This window comes from Clupea harengus, chromosome 21 (genome assembly GCF_900700415.2).
Source record: "Clupea harengus chromosome 21, Ch_v2.0.2, whole genome shotgun sequence".
In the NCBI taxonomy this organism is placed as follows: domain Eukaryota; kingdom Metazoa; phylum Chordata; class Actinopteri; order Clupeiformes; family Clupeidae; genus Clupea; species Clupea harengus.
In genome coordinates, this window is record NC_045172.1 from 5,062,352 (window position 1) to 5,086,035 (window position 23,684).

Sequence of the window (23,684 nt, forward strand, 5' to 3'; positions counted from 1 at the left end):
CAACTACCTGGTGTAGAATGAGGTTTCAATGCTAGAATCCTATTTATACACGCCCACCCATCCGGGTGTCAAACAGCTCGACTGAATTATAGGCTACTCCCATCCAACCGGGAGAAGCTGTAGTTTCGCCAACGGTGATTTTCCACTTTATGCATAATTCATTAGGGGAGGCCCACAATCCACCTTAATAAGCAGGTGAAGTTCTCCATCTCGTTAACTTCCATGCCATTTGTCTGCCCAGAGCACTCTTGCCAACACTGACCCTGTGAAGATAGCAAACATGACTACCATCAGAAAACAAGGAGGCTTCAGCAGCCAATCATACAGTGTAGGTCCTTCCAGAGGGTACCCCAGCATGACGCCGGCCAGGAAGGACCTGCTCAACCCCATCCACACAAAGGTGGACCTCCTTTACCAGAAGGCGAAGACCAATGAGAGGGATCAGATGGTTGGACTGAATGATAAGTTTGTTACATTTATTGACAGAGTGAGTACGCTTTAAGTTTTCAGGAAGCAAAGTTATTTAGAGACTGCAGATTGTATCTGTTTATTTTAGACTCACAAGTCTATCTGTAAACTTTTTATCAAAATAAATATTGAAACGTTTCACACAGTCACAATTCAAATTTCTGTAATTTCAATTCGCAGTGAACTGTGATACTACCACAATGTATTTTTCTGCATCCAAAGAAACATTGTCTTCTATCAAGTATATTTTGTAGTGGTGCATACGTATAATGGTGCATGTCCTGTGATTTTACATTAGCAGCATATAGCCCACGGTTAGATCAAGGGTGTTGCCTAGTTTATGCAAAAGTAGATGTGGTGTATTTCTGGTGTAAGACAGCACCACATACGATCTATAGGCTTAGCTCCTGCTGGATTGTTTGATGTACTGAAAATCAACAGTCTGCGTTCCTGCATCTGTTATATGCCTATTTTATACATTGCAGACACTATATTATTGCAGGAATTTCTGTTTGGGTGAAAAGTATGTAACACAGAACGTAGCCCACCCTACCCCACCCCACCCGACTCCCAACACACACAACCACGTCCAAAGCAAGGGGCTTTATACCCAACAAACTCCCATTCCATTCTGAAGTTTACCACAACTTTGTAGGTGCTATTCCTCATTTTGTCCACAAGAGGTCAATCAAGACAGCCCATTGACTTTCTAATTGTGCTTTATCAGGTGCGCAACCTGGAGCAGGAAAACAAAAGGCTTGAGACCAAACTGAAGATTCTCATGGAGCAAGAGCGCTACAAGGGCAACGTCGATGAAATCGTGGCCGCGTTGAGCACCAGCCTGCGCCGACATATCGAAAGTCTGGACCTGGACAGACTGAAGCTGGAGGGGGAGTTGGTGCGCAGTCAGGATGAAGTGGAGCAGACCCGTGAAAAGTGAGCCTTGTTTTCATTGCTTGATTGATCGCATTTTCACTGTTGTTTTTATCACTGTTATTGAGTATATCTGTTGGAGTAATTACTTGTATATAAACTGTTAGCACTGTTACCATCATCATTATCATCATAGATGTGGTTTTCTTAGTTCCTTTGAATGCTGATTTGCTGTTCTGACTCTTCCTGTTCCCCCTAAATGGTCCTGTCCTGTCAGTGTCCATGGGCCCATTGACTAGGAGGTTACACCTGAAGTTTCTCCCTGCCCCAGATACACACTTTCACCATAAGCCTGTTGCCACAATTACACTTAAGAGGGCACACTCCTGTGGATCAAATTGATGACGTTATGTCTGTGTGTATACACACGCCAACACCTCTGCTTTAACCACTCCCAGCCCCCAGGCCCCAAACACCCCCCATCCACTAGCCATCCATCCAGTGCATGTTTCCATCCGGCTTGTGTCGTCTCTGGAGCTCTGTCTGTTTCTACTCACAGTGAGACGCTGTTTTTTTTTTTTTTTTTTTTTTTTTCTGACCTCTTTGTCGTCGAAGCCCAGTCTCTTTCCTGGTCATGAGTCACTGGCAACATGGTGCTTATAGTGGTGCTCACAATGACATGACCTCTGACAAAAGGCCTTGAATGTGTCTCTGCAGGTTTGAGGAAGAGCTGCAGAAGAAGATGGACACAGAGAATGACTTTGTGATCAACAAGAAGGTGAGTGCTGGGAATGTGGGAGGGTCTTAGAGGCTATGAGGGCTGTCAGTCAGGACATTCATATAGAATGTGGTGGTGGTTTATAATTCAGTGAGTTAAGGTTTGAAAAAGAAAAGAAAAAAATTGGTTTAATTTTGCCTAAGAATTGTGGGATATTTTCAAATGACCTGGACAAAGTTGAATTAAAATGTGCAAAGTTTCAGTCCATTACATTGTCAGGAGTAAATAAGGTTTGTTGTTTGTTTGTTTGGCTGCGATAGGAAGTGGATGAGGGCTACCTACAGAGAGTGGAACTGGAACTGGTGCTCGAGGAGCTGATTAATGAACTAGAGTTCCTGAAACAGGCTTACCAAGAGGTCAGTCTCAGCCAATAAGCACAACAGTTACAGATTTATTGACCAATAACAGACGCCCTTGTTAGGGCCCCCCACCTCTCCCCTTTCCTGACCCGGGCTGCGGTCGGATAGTAAAAAAAAAATACATCCTATGTCCTTTTCTAATCAAATTTCCTTCACCTCAATGGAAAATGCCATGTGGTCAAGGCAGGATGTGAAATAAATTTCATAAGTACACCGGAAAGGACGACCACATGGCTAAGAGAATCCCACTACACTAACACTTTAGCCTGCGTAATTATGCGACATCGGATGTTATTGATGTTGGTCTTTCAATGTTGCTGCCGCATAGAATTGTGGACAGCATTAACTCCTTTCTTTCATAAAGGATGGTCCAGTGTACCCTATGCTAAAGGAGATAAAAAACGAAGCATTGAAGCACCTTTCCTTAGCAGTTCAAGAATTCAACCAGCTCTTATCATGGCTGCCACTTAGATACTTCCGGGTCATTTCACTCAGTTAGGAACCTTCCTAAGCCAAAGAGACTATCTGACTAGAGCCATGGATTCTTTCTCTCCCGCACCACAGGAAATCAGAGAGCTGGAATCAATGATCGTCAAAGAGAAGATCGTGCTGAAGGCCAGCAGCGTTCCTGATCTGGACTTGGATGAGATAGTGGCAGCAGTGAGGAAACAGTACGAAGACATGGCGGCCCGCAGTCGAGAGGAGGTGGAGCAGTGGAACCAGAAGAAGGTAGGGTCACATTATTATTCTTGATCCTTGTAATTTCACCTCCATAGATGCAGAATTGAATCTCTCTCTCTCTCTCTCTCTCTCTCTCTTATTAGATGGATGTTCTGGCTCTGAAGGCTGGGAAGTATGAGGATGACCTGCGCGATAGCAAGAAGGAGATGTCTGACCTCCTGAGGCAGATCCAGCGGCTGAAACATGAGCAGGAAACCCTGAAGAAGAAGGTAAGACTCAACCACTGAACACATTCGAATGTGTGAAGTCTGGCCTAAAGCCTTTCATTAACTGCATCCAACAACATCGTAGACTAGTGTCAACAGATAATTTCTCTCATGCATGCAATAACTTTTACCAAATATGAATAGGTATCAACACTGTTCCAGTGGAAAACTTTAGTTTTCATTGATTGTTGGAATTTGTAGACCACAATCCACAATCCTTCTGTCATCATTTCAACACCTGTCCATATCTTGATGCACCCTACAATGATCAGGCATTAAGTCTTAGAGAGGTCACTATAGCAGGCTCCAAACAGTGAGATCTTCATAAGGACTTCCCCTCAGACCCCTCTCTCTATGTCTCTCTCTCTCCGACAGAAAGAGAACATGGAGCTGGAGATCAGCCAGACTGAGGAGAAGGCCCAGGGCGCTGTAGACGACGCGCGGACCCACATCGACCAGCTGCAGGAGGCGATGCGCAAGGCCAAGCAGGTCATGGCACGCCAGGTGCGCGAGTACCAGGAGCTCATGAACCTCAAGCTGGCACTGGACATCGAGATCGCCACCTACAGGAAGCTCCTGGAAGGAGAGGAGATGAGGTACTGACCAGGCCAGAAACACAGAGCTGCTGACATCATTGACCAGATGGCTAGTCATGCTTGTTTCTTAATTGAACTTAACAAGCCACAAAGTGTTAATAAATACAATAAATAATAAATTAAACAGAAAATGAATTGAACTTTAAAAGGCATAAATATTAGCTACATACCTCTGAGCATTTGGATGCAGGTAAAGATTTAAGGTTTAAAGGCGAGTCTGGCAGTGGAGGTCATGTTGTAGCTGTGCCTTTTTCCCTCAATTGTTCACACTGTCTTTTCTCTCTCTGCAGGATGGATGTACGTGAGCGTGACCAGATGGGTAAGCAATAATGTAGCTAAGCTAACTTCCTTCAGGGATGTAAATGAGAGACGGATATCAGCATAGTGTAACCCTTTGAATTCTGTTGTCAAGATAAAAAAAATATTCTATCGTTTCCTGTTATTCTATCTATGCTGTTCTGCTGATGAAAATTGCATGCCAAAATGTCTACCAAGTGCAGCCCCGGCCATTTCAACATCCCCCTGTGTTATTTCGTCTCTTGTTCAGATTTCTAAAAACAAACCAAAACATACCCCAACCCATCCTTGCTCATGCAGACGCCCAGATCCATGCAGCAGTCTCTGCCCGCCAACACGCCCAAACCCGAGAAAGGCCTGCTCATCAAAATCGAATTGAAGGACGGCATAGTGATATCCGAAAGCTGTCACTTTGCTGACTCATAAAAAAATCCCTGTCCCACCCCCTGTGTCGAGGAGAAGCCTCATTACTGCAAGTGTGTGTGGCTCACCGAAAAAAAATCATTATCATTAATCATTCTCCTCTGTTCATTGAATCTGTCCCATGGCCTGTTTTCTTTTAGTCATGCCGCCGACCACATCTGTACAGATGTCTGTTTGAACTGCCTTTGTGCAATCTGAAAAATACATTTTAAACTGATCTAAGACCTGAAGTCTAATGTCACTGCTGGCTTTTGTCTGTTTCATTCCTAAATATATATTCTTGAGATATACAAGTACATACTGTCTTCTATTTAAAAAGCCTTATTTTCTTTGAATCCTAAGACGCGTTGAATACGTGAATAAATACATCTGTATAAAATGAACCTTTTCATTCGAAATATTGCAGTCTGAATTTGTGTCACTCTTGTGGCCTCTTTGAAGACCTGTGCATTCTTCCATAACAGTAAGATGAGGGTTGCATGCCAACGATGACAGTTTCTGAGGAAATGTAGTTGCCTTGAAATAGGATCACTTGTTTTTCCCCGACCAAATAGAGTGGCTGATGTGTTTTAACAGACCTCTGTCTGTCAAACCTCTGGAATGTATGATTATCCCTAAACATTGAAGCTATTCTATAACACAAAGACATGTGGGATTTAACACATTTGACATAATACTAGCATTCCGGTAAAACTTATAAGCTTCACACTTAACTTATAAACTTTTAAAACTCTCTTCACAGTGCCCATTTACGGACATTGTAATTGTGTGTGGTAAACTCTCTTCACTGACACTATAGAATAGGAATCCTTAATAATTACTTGTCTGGTTTTCCCATGAGAACTTCCAAAGAAACACATTGGCCTAGAATGATAAAGGGGCGAATAGGAAAGAGTTTCTGAGGCCTTTATTTACAAAATGTCCTTGTGGGGGTGTCACGGAACGAACAGACTTCGAGATAGGATTCTTGTGAACAGAGTTTATTTGCAGATGAAGACTACCAGGGAAACACAGTACAGACAACAGGATGTTGACACGTAGATGCTGCGGCAGTCACAGGGAATGCAGTCACTACTCACAGAGGGGCGCAGGCTTGTGGCCCTGCCGAGACCCAAGAGGGCTGGCGATCAGCGCGCAGAAAAGAACACGTAGAGGCAACCTCTGTAGGATCGAAACTAGAAACTATAAACGCCGTTGCGGCAAACAAAACACGAGTCACACTCGGCAAAGGATTAACTAAAGGAGAGCTATGCTCGAACACAAAACTGAAACAAAGGCGAAGCTGAACACAAATGCCAACTATGACGGGAATAGCGATAATCCAAGAGAGAGAGTCAGGCTGCAGGAATTCTCAGGATTGTGATCCGTAGACGTGCAATACCAGACACCGCATGAAGGGAGTGTGAGGTATATGTAGGGGCTGTGACAGGTGTGGGTGATTAGGAACCAGGTTAGTGCAAACGCGGTGCAGGTGAGTGAGGATGCAGGTGTGAGTGATCCGTACTCCGGTGACTGTGAGCGTGGTGCTGGTGAGTGAGGCGAGAGAGTGAAACAGGTGTATGTGCTTGTGTGATTGGGGACCTGAATGCAGCTGATGAGCGTGCAGCTGGGAGAGTTAGTGAGCTGAAGGGGGCGTGGCCGGAGCGGAGCTCTGCAGGAACGTGACATTACCCCCCCTTTTACGGCCAGATTCCAGACGGCCCTTAACATCACAAAAAAAAAAAAATAATAACCTTCCCACAGGGTGGGTGGAGGGGTCAAGGGCAAGGCTGGCAGTCCAGCCGGGGCCGAACCGGAGCGGAATGTCTGGTGGACGGCCGAACAGGGACGTAGTGCCTGGTGGACAGCCGACTAGGGGCGGAGTGTCTGGTGGCCAGCCGGGTGGACGGCCAGCAAGAGGCCACAGATCTGGCGGATGACTGGGAGCTCTGTCAGGAGCGAGGTGACCGCAACCACTCCCTTGACCCAGCCTCGGACGACGTCGACCGGGGATGAGGCCGAGGTTGCAGCGCCCGTAGCTGGGGTAGTCGTGGTGAAAGCCTCCTTGGCTTCGCCCTTCGCGACGTCCTTAGCGTTGCTGTCGGAGGTGCCGTCCATATGAACCTCGTCCCCCTTGGCCGGTGTTATTCGCGCCCGCTGCTGGACCAGCGTCGGGAACGGATGCTGGGGGGTCCTGGTCGGCAGAGGGTGCTGCTGGTGCTTGCGCCAGAAGCGGCAAAGGAACTAAGGGCGCAGGGAGGTTGGAAACTGGAAGGTGCCAGACATCAAAGGGGACTGGGCCAGGAACACCGGGGACAGGAACACCTGGGATACCTGGGACCGGGAAACTAGGGACACCTGGGCCGGGAACACCTGTGATACCTGGGACCGGGAAACTAGGGACACCTGGCCCGGGAACACCTGTGATACCTGGGACCGGGAAGCTAGGGACACCTGGGCGGCTGGGTCTGCAGGGTCAGCGACGGCTGGGTCTCCAGGGTCGGCGGCGGCTGTGTCTGCAGGGTCAGCGGCGGCTGGGTCTGCAGGGTCTGCAGGGTCTGCAGGGTCAGCGGCGGCTGGGTCTGCAGGGTCAGCAAAGGCCGCTGGGGTTGGAAAGTCAGCAAGGACCGCTGGGGGTGCTGGGTCGGCAGCGGGAGCTGCGGGTCCTGGGCCGACAGTGGGAGCTGTGGGTGCTGGGTCACCAGCGGGGGTAGAGACTGTGGAAGCTGCGGGAGCATTAGCAGCGGCAGCTGCAGGGACTGTATTTGTGGCCGGAAGAGCCACGGAAGCAGGAGGAGTAGCGGGAGCTGTAGTCGTGGCAGGAGGAGAGGACCTCTCGGCTGCAGTCCTCGGCGGAGACGGGACCACAATGGCGGCTGCAGAGTGGACGGTGGCAGCGGGGAAGGCTGCGTGACCTGGGACGGCGACATCTGCCACTGCCTTCTTCCCTGAGGCAGAGACTGCTGCAGGCTCAACGGAGGCAGGGGCAGTGGCAACGGTAGGTTCAGCCGAGGCAGAGGCCGCGGTTGCTGCAGGTGCAGCGGATGCAAAGGTTGTTGCGGGCTCGGCAGATGCTGCTGCTCTTGCGGGCTCCACAGGGGCAGAGGCAGAGACCTCTGCAGGCTCAGCAGAGGCTGAGGCAGCTGCGGGCTCCGCAGGGGCTGCTGCAGGTTCCGCCGGGGTAGCTGCGAGCTCAGCAGAGACAGCTGCCGGCTCAACAGAGGCAGCTGCCCTGCCCAGAGCAGGAGTGGGGACCGTGGCGGTGGCAACCGGAGTAACCGGCACAGCTGCTGTGGCAGGAGCAGGAGCTGCGGGAGGAGCAGCAGCAGGCACACGGCGAGGTGCAGGCACTGGCACCGGTGTGGGAGGTGCAGGAGGTGCTGGCGAGGAAGATGCCTGGACTGCTGCATGCTCAGCAGGGGCGGCGGTGGCTGCAGGTCCCGTGGGGGTAGAGGCTCCTGTGGGCTCGGCTGCGGGCTCGGCAGAGGCAGCGGTCAGCGCAGCCTAGGCTGAGGCAGCTGCGGGCTCCGCAGAGACCGAGGCTGCTGCAGGTTCCGCCGAGGCAGCTGCGGGTTCAGCAGAGGCAGCTAATGCAGCAGGAGCCTGGCGAGGGGCAGGCCTTGGTCCTGGGGTAAACCGGGGTCCTCGACGTTGAGCCCGATCTCTCCGACGTCGAGCCCGGCGAGGTGCAGGCTCTGGAGCTGGGGTAAGCCGGGGTGCTGGAACCGACCTCCGGCAAGATGCTGGTACTGGTGTGGGAGAGGCTGGAAACGAAGACGTAGGCGGTACTGGGGCCCCACTAGCCACAGCGACTGCTGTGGGAACAGCGGAGGCCGCGGCCGTCGTCTTCGGAGCAGGAGCGGGAGTTGTGTCCATCTCTTCCACCTCCTCCTCTGACCTATCCTCCCAGTCCTCTTCGTAGGCTGACCTCACAAAGAACCGATCCCCCAAAATAAAGTCCCCATCAATCCACTCACTGAAATCCTCCTCGATCTCATGCTGGGGGGCTGGGACCGGCGGGGACGAGACCTGAGGTGATGTTCCGAACGGGGTTTGCCGGATAGCCCATCGACTCCCTGCGCACAGAGCGTTTCGTCTGGGTCCAGGCTCCCGAAGTAGTGAGGATGCTTTCTCCTCCTCCTCTGAACCCTCTTGCTCGGCATAGCCTCGGAAGACATGATCTGCCAGTATAAAACCCCCATCACTCACCTCCTCATCGACCTCATCCTCCTCCTCAGAGTCATAGTAGGCGTACAGGAGATCTTCACGGATGGTTTTATCCAAAACATCTTCATCATCCTCTTCCGAGTCATAATTATGGGCGTAGACAGGGTATCCGGTGCGATATGCCTCACGGATAGTATTATCACCCACATCGACTATCTCCGGCTGGATCCAAACCTCATGGGTCCTGGGCGGAGTATGCGTGGGAGCTGGGGTGGTCACCCTCAGCGAGGTAGGTGTGGGAGCAGCGGAGACCGTAGGAGGCGGATCTGCGGTGGCGAGGCTGCGACGGAGCTCCTCCATGACCTGCTGGTGGAGTCCTAAGCGGTTCGCCTGGATCGCTTGGTCCCTTGCCGGGCAACCAAACTTCGCCAGTAGATGCGCCGTGAACGTGTCGAGTGCCTCAGTCTCTGGCCCTCCCCACACAGCTGCTGCCCATAGTAGCGCCTGTCCCTGGAGGCGGAGGACGACGTAGCCCAATCGTGATCGCTCGGTGGGGTACTGATGCTTCTGCCTCGACAGGGCGATGGCACAATCAAGGAGAAATATCCAGCAGTCCTCACGGGCATTGGAAAAGGAGAAGGGAGAGGGGGCTGTGGCTGAGGTGGATCTGGAGAATGGTGGTGGTCGTACCGCCACTCCCGCCCGAGGGCAGGCTGCGGTCGCAGAGCTAGTTGAATCCATCCGTCTCTTGGTCTGGTATTCTGTCACGGAACGAACAGACTTCGAGATTCTTGTGAACAGAGTTTATTTGCAGATGAAGACAACCAGGGACACACAGTACAGACAACAGGATGTTGACACGTAGATGCTGCGGCAGTCACAGGGAATGCAGTCACTACTCACAGAGGGGCGCAGGCTCGTGGTCCTGCCGAGACCCAAGAGGGCTGGCGATCAGCGCGCAGAAAAGAACACGTAGAGGCAACCTCTGTAGGATCGAAACTAGAAACGCTGTTGCGGCAAACAAAACACGAGTCACACTCGGCAAAGGATTAACTAAAGGAGAGCTATGCTCGAACACAAAACTGAAACAAAGGCGAAGCTGAACACAAAGGCAAACTATGACAGGAATAGTGATAATCCAAGAGAGAGAGAGTCAGGCTGCGGGAATTCTCAGGATTGTGATCCGTAGACGTGCAATACCAGACACCGCGTGAAGGGAGTGTGAGGTATATGTAGGGGCTGTGACAGGTGTGGGTGATTAGGAACCAGGTGAGTGCAAACGTGGTGCAGGTGAGTGAGGATGCAGGTGTGAGTGACCCGTACTCCGGTGACTTTGAGCGTGGTGCTGGTGAGTGAGGCTAGAGAGTGAAACAGGTGTATGTGCTTGTGTGATTGGGGACCTGAATGTAGCTGATGAGCCTGCAGCTGGGAGAGTTAGTGAGCTGAAGGGGGCGTGGCCGGAGCAGAGCTCCCCAGGAACGTGACAGGGTTGTGTGTGTGTGTGTGTGTGTGTGTGTGTACTCTCTGATTTGTCTTTAGAGAATTTTTTTTTTTTGCCAGTTCAGCACTAGTCTTGAAATTATTATTATTATTATTAATATTATTGTTGTAATTGTTGTTGTTGTTATTGATTCATTTAATTAATTATTCAACATGCATTAATGTGTCATGTATTCAATCCATAAAGATGAAATCATTAAAACAATAAAAGAGTCAAATCGTTGCCAGTCAAATCGTATGCTTTTATTTGTTAGCATCTCAGATTTCTGCACAGAAAACGACATGTTTCAATATTACTTTCCCATAGGAAGTTTAGCCACTGAGCAGGGCTTGAGCACCGAAGGGGAAGGTGAGTCTTGTGGACTCCTCTCATGCTGGCCACTCAGCTGTCCTGCTTCATGCTGGTTACTTCTTGGCTGGAGTGTCGGGCCCGGCTTTCTCCTCAGGAACTTTGTCCGCTGCTTTTGCCTTAGTCTTCTTAGCTGACTCTTTCCTCGGGGGCTCTGAAGATTTAAAGTCATCCCAGACAGAAATATAAATAAAGCCATCAAAGTCATTCTAAACAAATAGATAAAAAACCTGGGTAACAAGTTATTACCAAATGTTTAATTAGATTTGAAAATAATCTAATACTGTCTGAATAATGAACTATACGTTTGCATAGTTATGGGGTAGCCTTTAATAAATATGTGTGTTATGCGTGAATTAAGCATTTATAAAAAAAATTAAAGTGTCTTATAAACTATTTGTAAGTAATCTACTAACATTATCTAATGTCTTGTAAGGGTTTGTAACTATATAATAAACCATTTGGTAATAACTGTAAATAGTTTATTATCGCACCCTATTATAAAGCTTTACCAAAACATGTAATTACTTTTTGTAACATCAAACATAGAATTAATATTATTGTTAAATTGTTGTTTAACATCATCTCTTTAATTTGATCATGTTTTTAGTTCATGCATTTGGTTATGATCAAAAAAATAGAGAGTGAAATAAATGATGAACACAGGTGAAACATGTCAAGTCAGGCAAGGTTAGACCAAACCATGTGATCAAACAGTTCGATCAACAGAGGTGGAGGAGGCACGTCCAGTTTGCACACAGTAGACTAAGAAGGTGGAGAGTGGTGTTAGGAAGGCCACAGTTAGAAGCACACAGTAGACTATGAAGGTGGAGAGTGGTGTTAGGAAGGCCACAGTTAGAAGCACACAGTAGACTATGAAGGTGGAGAGTGGTGTTAGGAAGGCCACAGTTAGAAGCACACAGTAGACTATGAAGGTGGAGAGTGGTGTTAGGAAGGCCACAGTTAGAAGCACACAGTAGACTATGAAGGTGGAGAGTGGTGTTAGGAAGGCCACAGTTAGAAGCACACAGTAGACTATGAAGGTGGAGAGTGGTGTTAGGAAGGCCACAGTTAGAAGCACACAGTAGACTATGAAGGTGGAGAGTGGTCTTAGGAAGGCCAGGACACAGTTAGAAGCACACAGTAGACTATGAAGGTAGAGTGTGGTGTTAAGAAGGCCAGCACACAGCTTTGACAGCTGAGGAACTCTAGGTCTGTGTTCTCAAACATCATTGTAGCTCATGAGACGATCATAACTTCCTTCATGTCTGCCGTTGAGATAAGACTGGCCAAGCAAGTTATGACTGTCCCTAGTGCTAGGTGGACCTTTGCCTATCTATGCCCTGGTTTACAACACGTATCATGCACACATCATGCATCATCCCACAGGTCCCCTTGGGTCTGGACCAGGCATCGGCAAACTTACCGCTCTTTAAGGCACTTTCTAAGGAGAACTCACCGCTGTGTGGAGAGAACATGACAAACAAACGCTTGGACAAGGTTCCTTCAACATACAAAATATGAAGCAATCAAAGGCAACGCGGGGGACAGACCCCACAGCAACGTAAAGGAATGCTTAGAACTTATGGAGACACATTGAGGGTCTAGGCCTGAGATCCATCTACCTGCTTATCCTTGCATCCATATTCACATGTGCACAGCTAGTGTGTCCAGGGGTTTGGTAACTCTTTACCTGAACCCTCTGTCATAAGACTGACATAACCATGTCATATGCGTGTCATAATTTGCCATGACAGCCAGTGTCTAGTGGTGTAAGTGGCGTTACTGATATAAGTGGAAAAGGGGAAAAAATGCTTTTAAAGCATTGAATGCGATTACTGCTCACATGTCTGACATTCTAAATCCTTAACGCAGTCATGATAATTATTATGACACACACACACACACACACACACACAGTAACATGGCTTTGTCATGTCATACCATATTGACTGTCAGTATCACCATGTTTATAAACTATGACATGTTTATGACAAGGTTATGTCACTCTTATGTCTCAGTGTGTGCCTGTGTGTGTGTGTGTGAGGGCGAGGGGGAGGGTTGCGTCCTCACTCGTCGTCGATGCCCTCCAGTAGGCTGCGGTAGCTCTCAATCTCAGCCTCCAGCTTCATCTTGACGCTGAGCAGTGCCTGGTAGTCTTCAGACTGCCGCTCCACCTGGTCCCTGACCTGGCCCAGGTCGCTCTCCAGCTGCTGCAGCAGGCGGTTGAGGCGGGCCAGCTCACGGCCGTAACGGCCCTCTGTGTCCTGGATGGTCTCCTCCAGAGAGATGTGCTACAGCGGAAGAAAGAAATGTGTGAGGTATGAGTGTGTGTGTCTTGTGAGTTTGAATGTATCTGAATGGCTTGCTAGAGTATTAAACAGAGCTAGTTCTCTGTGGGTGCGTATCTGCGAGGTGTATGCACTGCAAAAGTAGACGTGGAGAGGGCTTGTTTTGAGTGTGTGTGTGTGTGTGTGTGTGTGTGTGTGTGTGTGTGTGTGTGTGTGTGTTGCAGATGTAGTACAGTGTAGGCTGATGCAGCCTACCATACTGTTCATAGACTGCACATCAATCTCCAGGAGCTGTTTTTGGCGACGCAGGTCATTTAGCTCATTCTTGTTGGACTGGAGACTCTCTGTATTTTTTGCCACTTCAACCTTGATGTTATCAAACTGGGAGAGAGAGAGGATATATACATGAATATATTGTGCCGTATTTTAAAAGTGTTCTGTAAAAGCAATTTTTCAACAGTGCCAGGAAACATTTTCGTTTATATCAGGCGTTCTTTGCAAATACTCAGATGAAATGCGTGTGATGAAGAATACCTTCTTATTGTACCAGGTGTCAGTCTCGTCGCGGTTTTTCACGGCAACCGATTCATACTGCCCGCGGATCTTGTTGAGGGTGTCAGCCAGGGTAGAGTCAGGTGAGTCCATCTCCACGGTAACGTCAGACTCCTTTACTTTCTGACGCAGCGCCATCACATCCTAGGATGGTAGAAAAGACAGAGTTAAAGGTGAGAGATACGAAAATATTGGATGTAAGAGCGTATTGAATGTTCGTGACTAACTTACTTCATGGTGATCCTTCTTGAGATAAGCCAGTTCCTCTTTGACGGCCTCGATCTGACTCTCCAGCTGCATCTTAGACAGCTGGGTGTCATCGATGACTTTGCGCAGGTCGGAAAGGTCCCGCTCCACATGCTGACGCACAAGCAGCTCAGTTTCCATCCTGTAAATTAACACGGGTCAGCAATACTCGCCAAATGGTTTGAAAAATAACATATCTGTGTCCAGATGTTGATATATGTTGCGGAATTTATTGCGACCATGAAAAAATATCAGAGATTAAAACTTTGTTATTACATTACTCGTCTACAAGATAATCATCGGGGTTACTGGAGCATAACATTCTAAATTATAATTTACTTGTTTTTGAAATCTTCGTTTGCCAGTTTGCTGTTGTCAATCTGCAGAATAAGACGAGCATTCTCCAAGGTCTTTTGGCGCACCTGCAAGGAATCATAGTAGGCCACAGCATATTCGTGTAAGGAGAGGATTACAAATACTATCGTTGCCTTTGCTATTTCCACAGTGGTACATTTATCTGTAGACAAGGACTAGAGTTATTTTGTCAATTACCTGCTTCTTAAGATCAACCAGAGGTTTCTCAATCTCCTTCCAGTCATGATCGGTGGTCTTTCCTCTCCTCTTCAAAATGTCTATGATCTTGTCCTCCAGATCGTCATTGGACTTCTCCAGCTGCCGCACCCGACCCAGGTAGCCGGACAGACGATTGTTCAGGCCCTTCATGGTCTGCTTGTCATCGGCGGGGGTCGAGGCATAGTTGTCGCCATCTCTTCGGGAGTCGGGGCGCAGAGCGCTCCGGAGACCCCTCAGAGTGGACACAGAAGCCCGGGAGTCTCTTCCCCCGGCCCCACCGAACATACTTGCGGAGCTAGTACGAGACATTGCAACCTGTCTGCTTAAGGATGGAAGTGACACTTCTAAAACAGTTACCTGTTGTGGAATGAGGTGTCAATGCAAGAATCCTATTTATACATGCCCACCCATCCGGGGGTCAAAGAGCTCGACTTAATTATAGGCTACTCCCATCCAACCGGGAGAACCTGTAGTTTCGCCAACATTCACCTTTTTTTGATTTTCCACTTTTTTATGCATAATTCATTAGGGGAGGCCCACGCTCCACCTTCATAAGCAGGTGAGGTTCTCTTCCATGCCATTTGTCTGCCCAGAGCACTCCTGCCAACACTGACCCTGTGAAGATAGCAAACATGACTAGCATCAAAAAACAAGGAGGCTTCAGCAGCCAATCATACAGCGTAGGTCCTTCCAGAGGGTACCCCAGCATGACGCCGGCCAGGAAGGACCTGCTCAACCCCATCCACACAAAGGTGGACCTCCTTGACCAGAATGCGAAGACCAATGAGAGGGATCAGATGGTTGGACTGAATGATAAGTTCGTTACATTTATTGACAGAGTGAGTACGCTTTAAGTTTTCAGGAAGCAAAGTAATTTAGAGACTGCAGATTGTATCTGTTTATTTTAGACACAAGTCTATCTGTAAACTTTTCATCAAAATAAATATTGAAACGTTTCACACAGTCACAATTCAAATTTCTGTAATTTCAATTTGTAGTGAACTGTGCTACTACCACAGTGTATTTTTCTGCATCCAAAGAAACATATAGTTGTCTATTTGTTTCATCACCAAGGGATTTACTGTTACACTTTATGGCCCGTTGTCTTCTATCAAGTTTATTTTGTAGTGGTGCATACGTATAATGGTGCATGTCCTGTGATTTTACATTAGCAGCATATAGCCCATGGTTAGATCAAGGGTGTTGCCTAGTTTATGCAAAAATAGATGTGGTGTATTTCTGGTGTAAGACAGCACCACATACGATCTATAGGCTTAGCTCCTGTTGGATTGTTTGATGTACTGAAAATCAACAGTCTGTGTTCCAGCATTTTATACATTGCAGACAGTATATTATTGCAGGAATTTCTGTTTGGGTGAAAAGTATGTAACACAGAACGTAGCCCACCCCACCCCACAAACACACACAACCACGCCCGAAGCATACCCAACAAACCCCCATTCCATTCTGAATTACTTTGTAGGTACTATTCCTCATTTTGTTCACAAGAGGTAAATCAAGACAGCCCATTGACTTTCTAATTGTGCTTTATCAGGTGCGCAACCTGGAGCAGGAAAACAAAAGGCTTGAGACCAAACTGAAGATTCTCCTGGAGCAAGAGAGCTACAAGGGCAACATCGATGAAATCGTGGCCGCGTTGAGCACCAACCTGCGCCGACAGATCCAAAGTCTGGACCTGGACAGACTGAAGCTGGAGGGGGAGTTGGTGCGCAGTCAGGATGAAGTGGAGCAGACCCGTGAAAAGTGAGCCTTGTTTTCATTGCTTGATTGATCGCATTTTCACTGTTGTTTTTATCACTGTTATTGAGTATATCTGTTGGAGTAATTACTTGTATATAAACTGTTAGCACTGTTACCATCATCATTATCATCATAGATGTGGTTTTCTTAGTTCCTTTGAATGCTGATTTGCTGATTTGCTGTTCTGACTCTTCCTGTTCCCCCCAAATGGTCCTGTCCTGTCAGTGTCCATGGGCCCATTGACTAGGAGGTTACACCTGAAGTTTCTCCCTGCCCCAGATACACACTTTCACCATAAGCCTGTTGCCACAATTACACTTTTAAGTGAGCACACTCCTGTGGATCAAATGGATCAAAATGGGAATTCCTACAATCCACCAACCCCTTTTTCCTAAGCATGGGGCTCTGATGTATTCTTGTGGATTAGTCATCCAGCTCTGCCCCCAATCCATCTATTTAATTTATAAGAATTATGTGATTTGTTTATTTTAGAAATATCAGTGCAGCCAGTTTAATGATTAATGCACAATCAGTATTCCTGAAGAGCACCCCACTGAATTGTCCCCAGTGCCCATCCTGACCACATTACGTAAGGTTGCTCTCCCTTGATCCCCATGTAAGAGACGAGCAAAGATGCGGAACAGATCTGGAATGCACTACGTTATGTCTGTGTGTATACACACGCCAACACTTCTGCTTTAACCACTCCCAGCCCCCAGGCCCCAAACACCCCCCCCCCCCCAACCCCGCCTTACAAAAGCAGAAGGGCCTGAGTTGTTGCTGCAGGCCATCAGTAAACCCTGCACCTTCACTAACCATCCATCCAGTGCATGTTTCCATTCGGCTCGTGTCGTCTCTGGAGCTCTGTCTGTTTCTACTCACAGTGAGACTTTTTTTTTTTTTTTTCCTGACCTCTTTGTCGTCGAAGCCCAGTCTCTTTCCTGGTCATGAGTCACTGGCAACATGGTGCTTATAGTGGTGCTCACAATGACATGACCTCTGACAAAAGGCCTTGAATGTGTCTCTGCAGGTTTGAGGAAGAGCTGCAGAAGAAGATGGACACAGAGAATGACTTTGTGATCAACAAGAAGGTGAGTGCTGGGAATGTGGGAGGGTCTTAGGGGCTGTGAGGGCTGTCAGTCAGGACATTTATATAGAATGTGGTGGTGATTTATAACTCAGTGAGTTAAGGTTTGAAAAAGTTAGGAAAAAAATAGGTTTAATTTTGCCTAAGAATTGTGTGATATTTTCAAATGACCTGGACAAAGTTGAATTAAAATGTGCAAATTTTCATTCCATTCCATTGTCAGGAGTAAATAAGGTTTGTTGTTTGTTTGTTTGGCTGTGATAGGACGTTGATGAGGGCTTCCTACAGAAAGTGGAACTGGAAATGGAGCTCGAGGAGCTGATGAATGAACTAGAGTTCCTGAAACTGGCTTACCAAGAGGTCAGTCTCAGCCAATAAGCACAACAGTTACAGATTTATTGACCAATAACAGACGCCCTTGTTAGGGCCCCCAACCTCAACCCTTCCCTGACTTGCGGTCGGATAGTTAAAAAAAAATCTTTCTACCCAAATTTCCTTCACCTCCTAACCCTAGAAAACGCCATTAGGTCAAGGCAGGATGTGAAGGAAAATTCATAAGCACACAGAGAAAGACCACCACAGGGCTAAGAGAATCCCACTACACTTTTATTATATAATTATGCGCCATCGGATGTTATTGATGTTGGTCTTTAAATGTTGCTGCCGCATAGAATTGTGGACGGCATTATCTCCTTTCTTTCATAAAGGATGGTCCAGTGTAGCGTATGCTAAAGGAGATAAGAAACGAAGCATTGAAGCACCTTTCCTTAGCAGTTCAAGAATTCAACCAGCTCTTATCATGGCTGCCACTTAGATACTTCCGGGTCATTTCACTCCGTTAGGAACCTTCCTAAGCCAAAGAGACTATCTGACTAGAGCCATGGATTCTTTGTCTCCCGCACCACAGGAAATCAAAGAGCTGGAATCAATGATCGTCAAAGAGAAGATCATGCTGAAGGCCAGCAGCGTTCCTGATCTGGACTTGGATGAGATAGTGGCAGCAGTGAAGAAACAGTACGAAGACATGGCGGCCCGCAGTCGAGAGGAGGTGGAGCAGTGGAACCAGAAGAAGGTAGGGTCACATAGGGACAGTGCCTCAAGGCCTTCCACTGCCAGCTGCCAGCTGCCAGCTGGCAAGTATGTACTAAGCTATACTAAGGTACAGTGATGTCATTGTAGTGTACTTAATTGTTAGTAGGTGTATTCCCTCGCTGCTCTAGGCTTAGATGTTTCTAGACATTCGTTATAATTTGATAACACATTTAATTGAAAAGTGAAGGAACCTGTGAGAATGAAACGATTCAAAGTTATTCTTGATCCTTGTAATCTCACCTCCATAGATGAAGAATTGACCGATCTCTCTCTCTCTCTCTCTCTCTCTCTCTCTCTTATTAGATGGATGTTATGGCTCTGAAGGCTGGGAAGTTTGAGGATGACCTACGCGATAGCAAGAAGGAGATGTCTGACCTCGTGAGGCAGATCCAGCGGCTGAAACATGAGCTGGAAGCCCAGAAGAAGAAGGTAAGACTCAACCACTGAACACATACGACCCCGTGAAGTCTGGCCTAAAGCCTTTCATTAACTGCATCCAACAACATCGTAGACTGTAGTCTCAACAGATAATTTCTCTCATGCATGCAATAACCTTTACCAAATATGAATAGGTATCAACACTGTTCCAGTGGAAAACTTTAGTTTTGATTGATTGTTGGAATTTGTAGACCACCATCCACAATCCTTCTGTCATCATTTCAACACCTGTCCATATCTTGATGCACCCTACAACGATCAGGCATTGAGTCTTAGAGAGGTCACTATAGCAGGCTCCAAACAGTGAGATCTACATAAGGACTCCCCCTCTGACCCCTCTCTCTATGTCTCTCTCTCTCCGACAGAAAGAGACCTTGGAGCTGGAGATCACCCAGACTGAGGAGAAGGCTGAGGGTGCTCTAGACGATGCGCAGGACCACATTACAAAGCTGCAGGAGGCGATGCGCAAGGCCAAGCAGGGGATGGCACGCCAGGTGCGCGAGTACCAGGAGCTCATGAACCTCAAGCTGGCACTGGACATCGAGATCGCCACCTACAGGAAGCTCCTGGAAGGAGAGGAGATGAGGTACTGACCAGGAGAGAAACACGGAGCTGCTGACCTCATTGACCAGATGGCTAATCATGCTTGTTTCTTAATTGAACTTAACAAGCCACAATGTGTTAATAAATACAATAAATACAAAATTAAACAGAAAATTAATTGAACTTTAAAAGGCATAAAATATTAGCTACACACCTCTGAGCATTTGGATGCAGGTAAAGATTTAAGGTTTAAAGGGAAGTCTGGCAAGCAGTGGAGATCATGTTGTAGCTGTGCTTTTTTCCCTCAATTGTTCACACTGTCTTTTCTCTCTGCAGGATGGATGGACATGAGCGTGACGTAGCTAAGCTAACTTCCTTCAGGGATGTAATGGAGAGACGTGTATCAGCATAGTGTAAGACTTTGAATTCTGTTGTCAAAATAAAAAAAGTATTCTATCGTTTCCAGTTATTCTATCTATGCTGTTCTGCTGATGAAAATTGCATGCCGAAATGTCTACCAGGTGCAGCCCCTGCCATTTCAACATTCCCCTGTGTTATTTCGTCTCTTGTTCAGATTTCTAAAAACAAACCCAAGAAAGGCCTGCTCATCAAAATCGAAGTGAAGGACGGCGCAGTGATCTCCGAAAGCTCTTACTTTGCTGACTCATAAAAAATCCATGTCCCACCCCCCTGTGTCGAGGAGAAGCCTCATTACATGGCTGCAAGTTTGTGTGGCTCACCGGGGGAAAAAATCATTATCATTAATCATTCTCCTCTGTTCATTGAATCTGTCCCATGGCCGGTTTTCTTTTAGTCATGCCACAATGTCTTTGTGCAATCTGAACAATAAATTCTAAACTGATCTAAGACCTGAAGTCTAATGTCACTGCTGGCTTTTGTCTGTTTCATTCCTAAATATATATTCTTGAGATGTACAAGTACATTTAGACTGCTGTCTAAGAAAGCCTTATTTTCTTTGAATCCTAAGACCACCATCGCTGAAAGTAATTCTTATGTATCAGCATGTTTAAGAGGAACAGTATTTTGGTTTGATGGTGTTTATCGAAGCCACGCATATCTTTCAGTCAGGGCCTGATAGATCAGCCCAAGGAAATCACAGTGTGTGTGTGGGACGATTCTGAAGTTTATAGCACGCTCAGTCAAGCAGGGAAACAACGGTGTCCTGTGTGTAGCTTTGGCGAGCACAAAGTAGGTTTCTGGTTAAACTCCAAGCGATGATGATGATGATGATAAGTCTGAAGATGATGCTCCGCAGAGTGTCTGGAACACTGCCCAGTCCCATCTGACCGCTCCTCTAACTGTTTTCTTTTCCTCTTCTCCTTAGATTTTTGCATTCTTTCCTCTCTTTCGTCATTCTCTTTCTTGATCACACTCTTCCTGTGCCACTCAGTCTTCCTCTCTTGTCTTCAGAAAAGCGCATTCAAAGAATTAGAGCATTCTTGTGCGTAATGGACCTATTAGAGCCCGATACACGTGACATACACACATTCTCTCCCAGCACGTAAGGTAAACAACCATATCTCACAGCACAGCCCCCTACCAAACTTTCCTTCCTCTTTGAGCCTCAGAGTAAGAAGTCAGACCACAACTGCAGTATCTGAGTCAATGATGAAGCATTCATTTCAACACTGGCCTGAACAAGAAAATGCAATATGCAACTGTTGGTTATAGTTATAGTATAGTTGGTTATTGTCTGCCACTCAAATATCTCACACAAAACAAGGAATGATTTGGATTAGGATTTGGTTGAACAACACACTATCAGAGAAATGTATTTTCAACATTTACATGCACACACACACACACACACACACACACACACACACACACACACACACACACACACACACACACACACACACACACACACACACAGAACTGGAGGTGTTTACTCTCAGTCTGTCCCGCTTCTCCAAACATGTTAAGTTATTGTGTTTCTCTCTTTAACACACACAAGGGTTATTAATGGCTTATATGCCAACATTACATGCCAGGCTATTCTCCTTTCTGCTCCACAAATCCACTGAGAAAGCACGAGGAACATGAAACATGGAGTGTATTATTTGAATCATGACACTAAGATGAGAGGTAAACCTAAGATAAGAGGGTAAATCTAACGAGTGACATGACATGCTCAATAAATTATAACAATGGAAACTCCAAACAGATATGTTAATAACAGAACTGTCCCGGTGTCAAACACTGAAACCCAAGATTTAAAACTACAGAAGCAGTGTCTCTAACCTCACCAACCATGTCACACATTCAGCGTTAGTCATGGGCCTCCCACCAGTCCCTCTCTATGTTAATAAACTATTTCTTTCTTTGGAAAATGTGTTCATGTAAACAGCTTTCGAATCAGTTCATCACTGCTAGCATTTTTCGCATAAATATGTTCTCCCACTGAGAAGTTGTTTTAAACTAAGAGGTTTATAGTTTAAAGCATGGTTTTCAAATCCTGGGTTCAATAGCGGTTTCTAAAAATAACCTGTCATCTCGTTAGTCATCCTATAGTTTGTCATGAAACAAGAGGAGAAAAAAGACAACATCCCTTTGTCTTGCCCCAAATTGTTCATATTCGATGCATTGTTTTATTGTTTATATTTTTCCATTGAAGTTTGTAAAAAAATAGGTACTTCCCCAATCAGCTATCCACAACCAACTTTATAATCCTCCATACCACTTCCTGATACTCTTGCTTCAGAATCCTGTGAAGAAATTCACATGACATAATCTGGGAACAGCATCACAGGGCAATGCTCTCACCATCCCACCTCCTCCGCCGCCAGCGGTTGTGGAGTTTGCGTAAAAACTTCCGTATTGGGTCGGTGTACTCTCGGTTGGCGAGGCCCAGCACGAGCGGCACCACGGCCATGCCCCCGACGCCCGCGCACGAAAGCACGATGTGGGCAGTGTGGTTGCCCCGGGCGCCGGGTCGCATGAGGAAGGCCACGCCCACATGGGTGTATATGATGTAAGGCACCCAGCAGGCCAGGAAGGTGAGCGAGACGGCCGCCACGCAGCGCGCGTAGCGCAGGTCCAAGCCCAGCTGCCTCCTACCTCGCCCCGCCACAGAGCGCTGCAGCCGGCGGATGTCCTTCAGCTGGCCGCGTGTGATCCACAGCACCCGTCCCGTCATCAGCGCGATGGACAGGATGGCGGGTGCCAGGATGCCGTACACCTCCAGGTAGATGAAGGCGTTGGGGAAGATATGCCTGTACGTGCAACAGCGCTCGCCCGAACCACCAGCGGCACTGGCGTCTGACAGCGAGCAGTTGCGCTCGGCGCCGGTGCCGGTGCCACCCCCGGTGGGCCCGGTGCCGTCGTCTAATTGGGCCACACCCGGGCGGCAGCACCCGGTCCAGGCTCGTCCAGAACGCCGGTTGTTCCAACCGAACGCTGGCAGCAGGGCAAAGAGCAGCGGTGGCAGCCAGAGCGCCAGCAGGGCCAGTGGGAAGTGCCGGTGCACCCAGAGCGAGCGGTGCCGCAGCGGGCTCACGATGCTCAGGTACCGCTCATAGTGCACCATCACCAGGTTGAACAGGAACGCCAGGAACAGGAAGTTGGGGAGGACGTGCACCAGCAGGCACGAGCCGAAGCTGAGCGGGCGGTTCAGGCCCATCCAGGGGATGAAGGGCAGTGCCACGCCGGTGCCCAGGTCTGCCACCAGCAGGCTCAGGAAGAAGTAGTTGGGCGTGGTGTGCAGCTGCCGGTTGCAGCCGATGGCCAGGATGATGAGCAGGTTGGCCAGGATGATGGTGCTGGATAGAGGCATGGTGATGGAGTAGATGAGCTGCCCCTGCATGCTGTCTGAGTCGCCCCCACCGGAGGCGTTGAGCTCCATCGCCGTGGAGACTCCTCAGCCCTTATGGCCTCAGCATCACCCCATCAATCTAGGCACTCATCTAGGGCTAGATTAAGTAGGATGTCACGCAATCAGCATTTAGTGTCCAGCTGTGAAACACAACGTCAATCAAATAAAATGTCAATAAACTGCTAAATCTGTTTACATAACTGGCCAGAAATGCTGATAGAGCAATTGACTGATGACTAATTTACAATTTAGGACTGTAAAGGTGATGCATCTCCTGAAATGTTGAATCATAAAGCCGGTGTAGTTTAACTGAAAACAGGAAGTCTCAAGTTCTGTACATTTCATTAATTTGAGAACTGTGAACGGTCTGGCTACAATACAAAGGTTCCCCACACAGAAGATATCAATTACAAGGCTTCTGATGTTTGTATGAGCAGCAACATCAGCAGACAATGAGTCACCCTAGCAGCTCTTTCATTATTCAGGTGGCTATTTTTTCCAATGTCCCTCTCATTCACCGTGACGGTATT

The 23,684-nt window shown here is 47.5% G+C and overlaps 4 protein-coding genes across 5 annotated transcripts in view; 2 read left to right on the forward strand and 2 right to left on the reverse strand.

Moving 5' to 3' along the window:
- Positions 1-5,139, forward strand: part of LOC116218201 (intermediate filament protein ON3-like) — a 5,361-nt gene extending 222 nt beyond the window's left edge. The window contains exons 1-10 of one of the 2 annotated variants that reach the window (XM_042702892.1): positions 1-134; positions 242-487; positions 1,196-1,404; positions 2,059-2,119; positions 2,380-2,475; positions 3,043-3,207; positions 3,303-3,428; positions 3,801-4,021; positions 4,312-4,340; positions 4,569-5,139. The exon at positions 1-134 is cut by the window's left edge and continues 222 nt beyond it. In XM_042702892.1, the coding sequence (XP_042558826.1) occupies positions 281-487; positions 1,196-1,404; positions 2,059-2,119; positions 2,380-2,475; positions 3,043-3,207; positions 3,303-3,428; positions 3,801-4,021; positions 4,312-4,340; positions 4,569-4,576 (1,122 nt within the window). In that variant the 5' untranslated portion in view covers positions 1-134; positions 242-280 and the 3' untranslated portion in view covers positions 4,577-5,139. Of the gene's footprint in view, positions 488-1,195; positions 1,405-2,058; positions 2,120-2,379; positions 2,476-3,042; positions 3,208-3,302; positions 3,429-3,800; positions 4,022-4,311; positions 4,341-4,568 lie in introns of both variants that reach the window. The other variant, XM_031558758.2, reaches the window with a different exon arrangement.
- Positions 5,140-12,805: 7,666 nt separating this feature from the next.
- On the reverse strand, positions 12,806-14,737 carry LOC116218255 (keratin, type I cytoskeletal 18-like). Its single transcript, XM_031559167.2, has 6 exons — positions 14,378-14,737; positions 14,165-14,247; positions 13,811-13,967; positions 13,562-13,723; positions 13,283-13,408; positions 12,806-13,030 (listed from the first exon to the last, which is right to left on the reverse strand). The coding sequence occupies exons 1-6, from the start codon at positions 14,705-14,707 to the stop codon at positions 12,806-12,808; spliced, it is 1,083 nt and encodes a 360-aa protein (XP_031415027.2). The 5' UTR covers positions 14,708-14,737.
- A 167-nt stretch (positions 14,738-14,904) lies between these two features.
- Positions 14,905-19,989, forward strand: LOC116218256 (intermediate filament protein ON3-like). The gene is made up of 9 exons (XM_042702952.1): positions 14,905-15,237; positions 15,954-16,162; positions 17,190-17,250; positions 17,511-17,606; positions 18,073-18,318; positions 18,642-18,767; positions 19,142-19,362; positions 19,656-19,719; positions 19,894-19,989. Exons 1-9 carry the CDS (start codon positions 15,031-15,033, stop codon positions 19,987-19,989), a joined length of 1,326 nt encoding a protein of 441 aa, XP_042558886.1. The 5' UTR covers positions 14,905-15,030.
- A 2,097-nt stretch (positions 19,990-22,086) lies between these two features.
- Positions 22,087-23,184, reverse strand: LOC105892277 (G-protein coupled bile acid receptor 1). The gene is made up of 2 exons (XM_031559169.1): positions 22,719-23,184; positions 22,087-22,601 (listed from the first exon to the last, which is right to left on the reverse strand). The coding sequence occupies exons 1-2, from the start codon at positions 23,182-23,184 to the stop codon at positions 22,087-22,089; spliced, it is 981 nt and encodes a 326-aa protein (XP_031415029.1).
- Between the last annotated feature and the right edge of the window lie 500 nt (positions 23,185-23,684).

Coding starts and splice junctions, on each gene's coding strand:
- LOC116218256 (XM_042702952.1), top strand. CDS start 15,031: ATGACTAGCATCAAAAAACAAGGAGGCTTCAGCAGCCAATCATACAGC. Junction 15,238..15,953: donor TCGTTACATTTATTGACAGA/GTGAGTACGCTT, acceptor GTGCTTTATCAG/GTGCGCAACCTGGAGCAGGA. Junction 16,163..17,189: donor GTGGAGCAGACCCGTGAAAA/GTGAGCCTTGTT, acceptor GTGTCTCTGCAG/GTTTGAGGAAGAGCTGCAGA.
- LOC105892277 (XM_031559169.1), bottom strand. CDS start 23,184: ATGGAGCTCAACGCCTCCGGTGGGGGCGACTCAGACAGCATGCAGGGG. Junction 22,602..22,718: donor GTTCGGTTGGAACAACCGGC/GTTCTGGACGAG, acceptor GCTCGCTGTCAG/ACGCCAGTGCCGCTGGTGGT.
- LOC116218255 (XM_031559167.2), bottom strand. CDS start 14,707: ATGTCTCGTACTAGCTCCGCAAGTATGTTCGGTGGGGCCGGGGGAAGA. Junction 13,724..13,810: donor TCAAGAAGGATCACCATGAA/GTAAGTTAGTCA, acceptor CTACCATCCTAG/GATGTGATGGCGCTGCGTCA. Junction 13,409..13,561: donor ACACCTGGTACAATAAGAAG/GTATTCTTCATC, acceptor TCTCTCTCCCAG/TTTGATAACATCAAGGTTGA.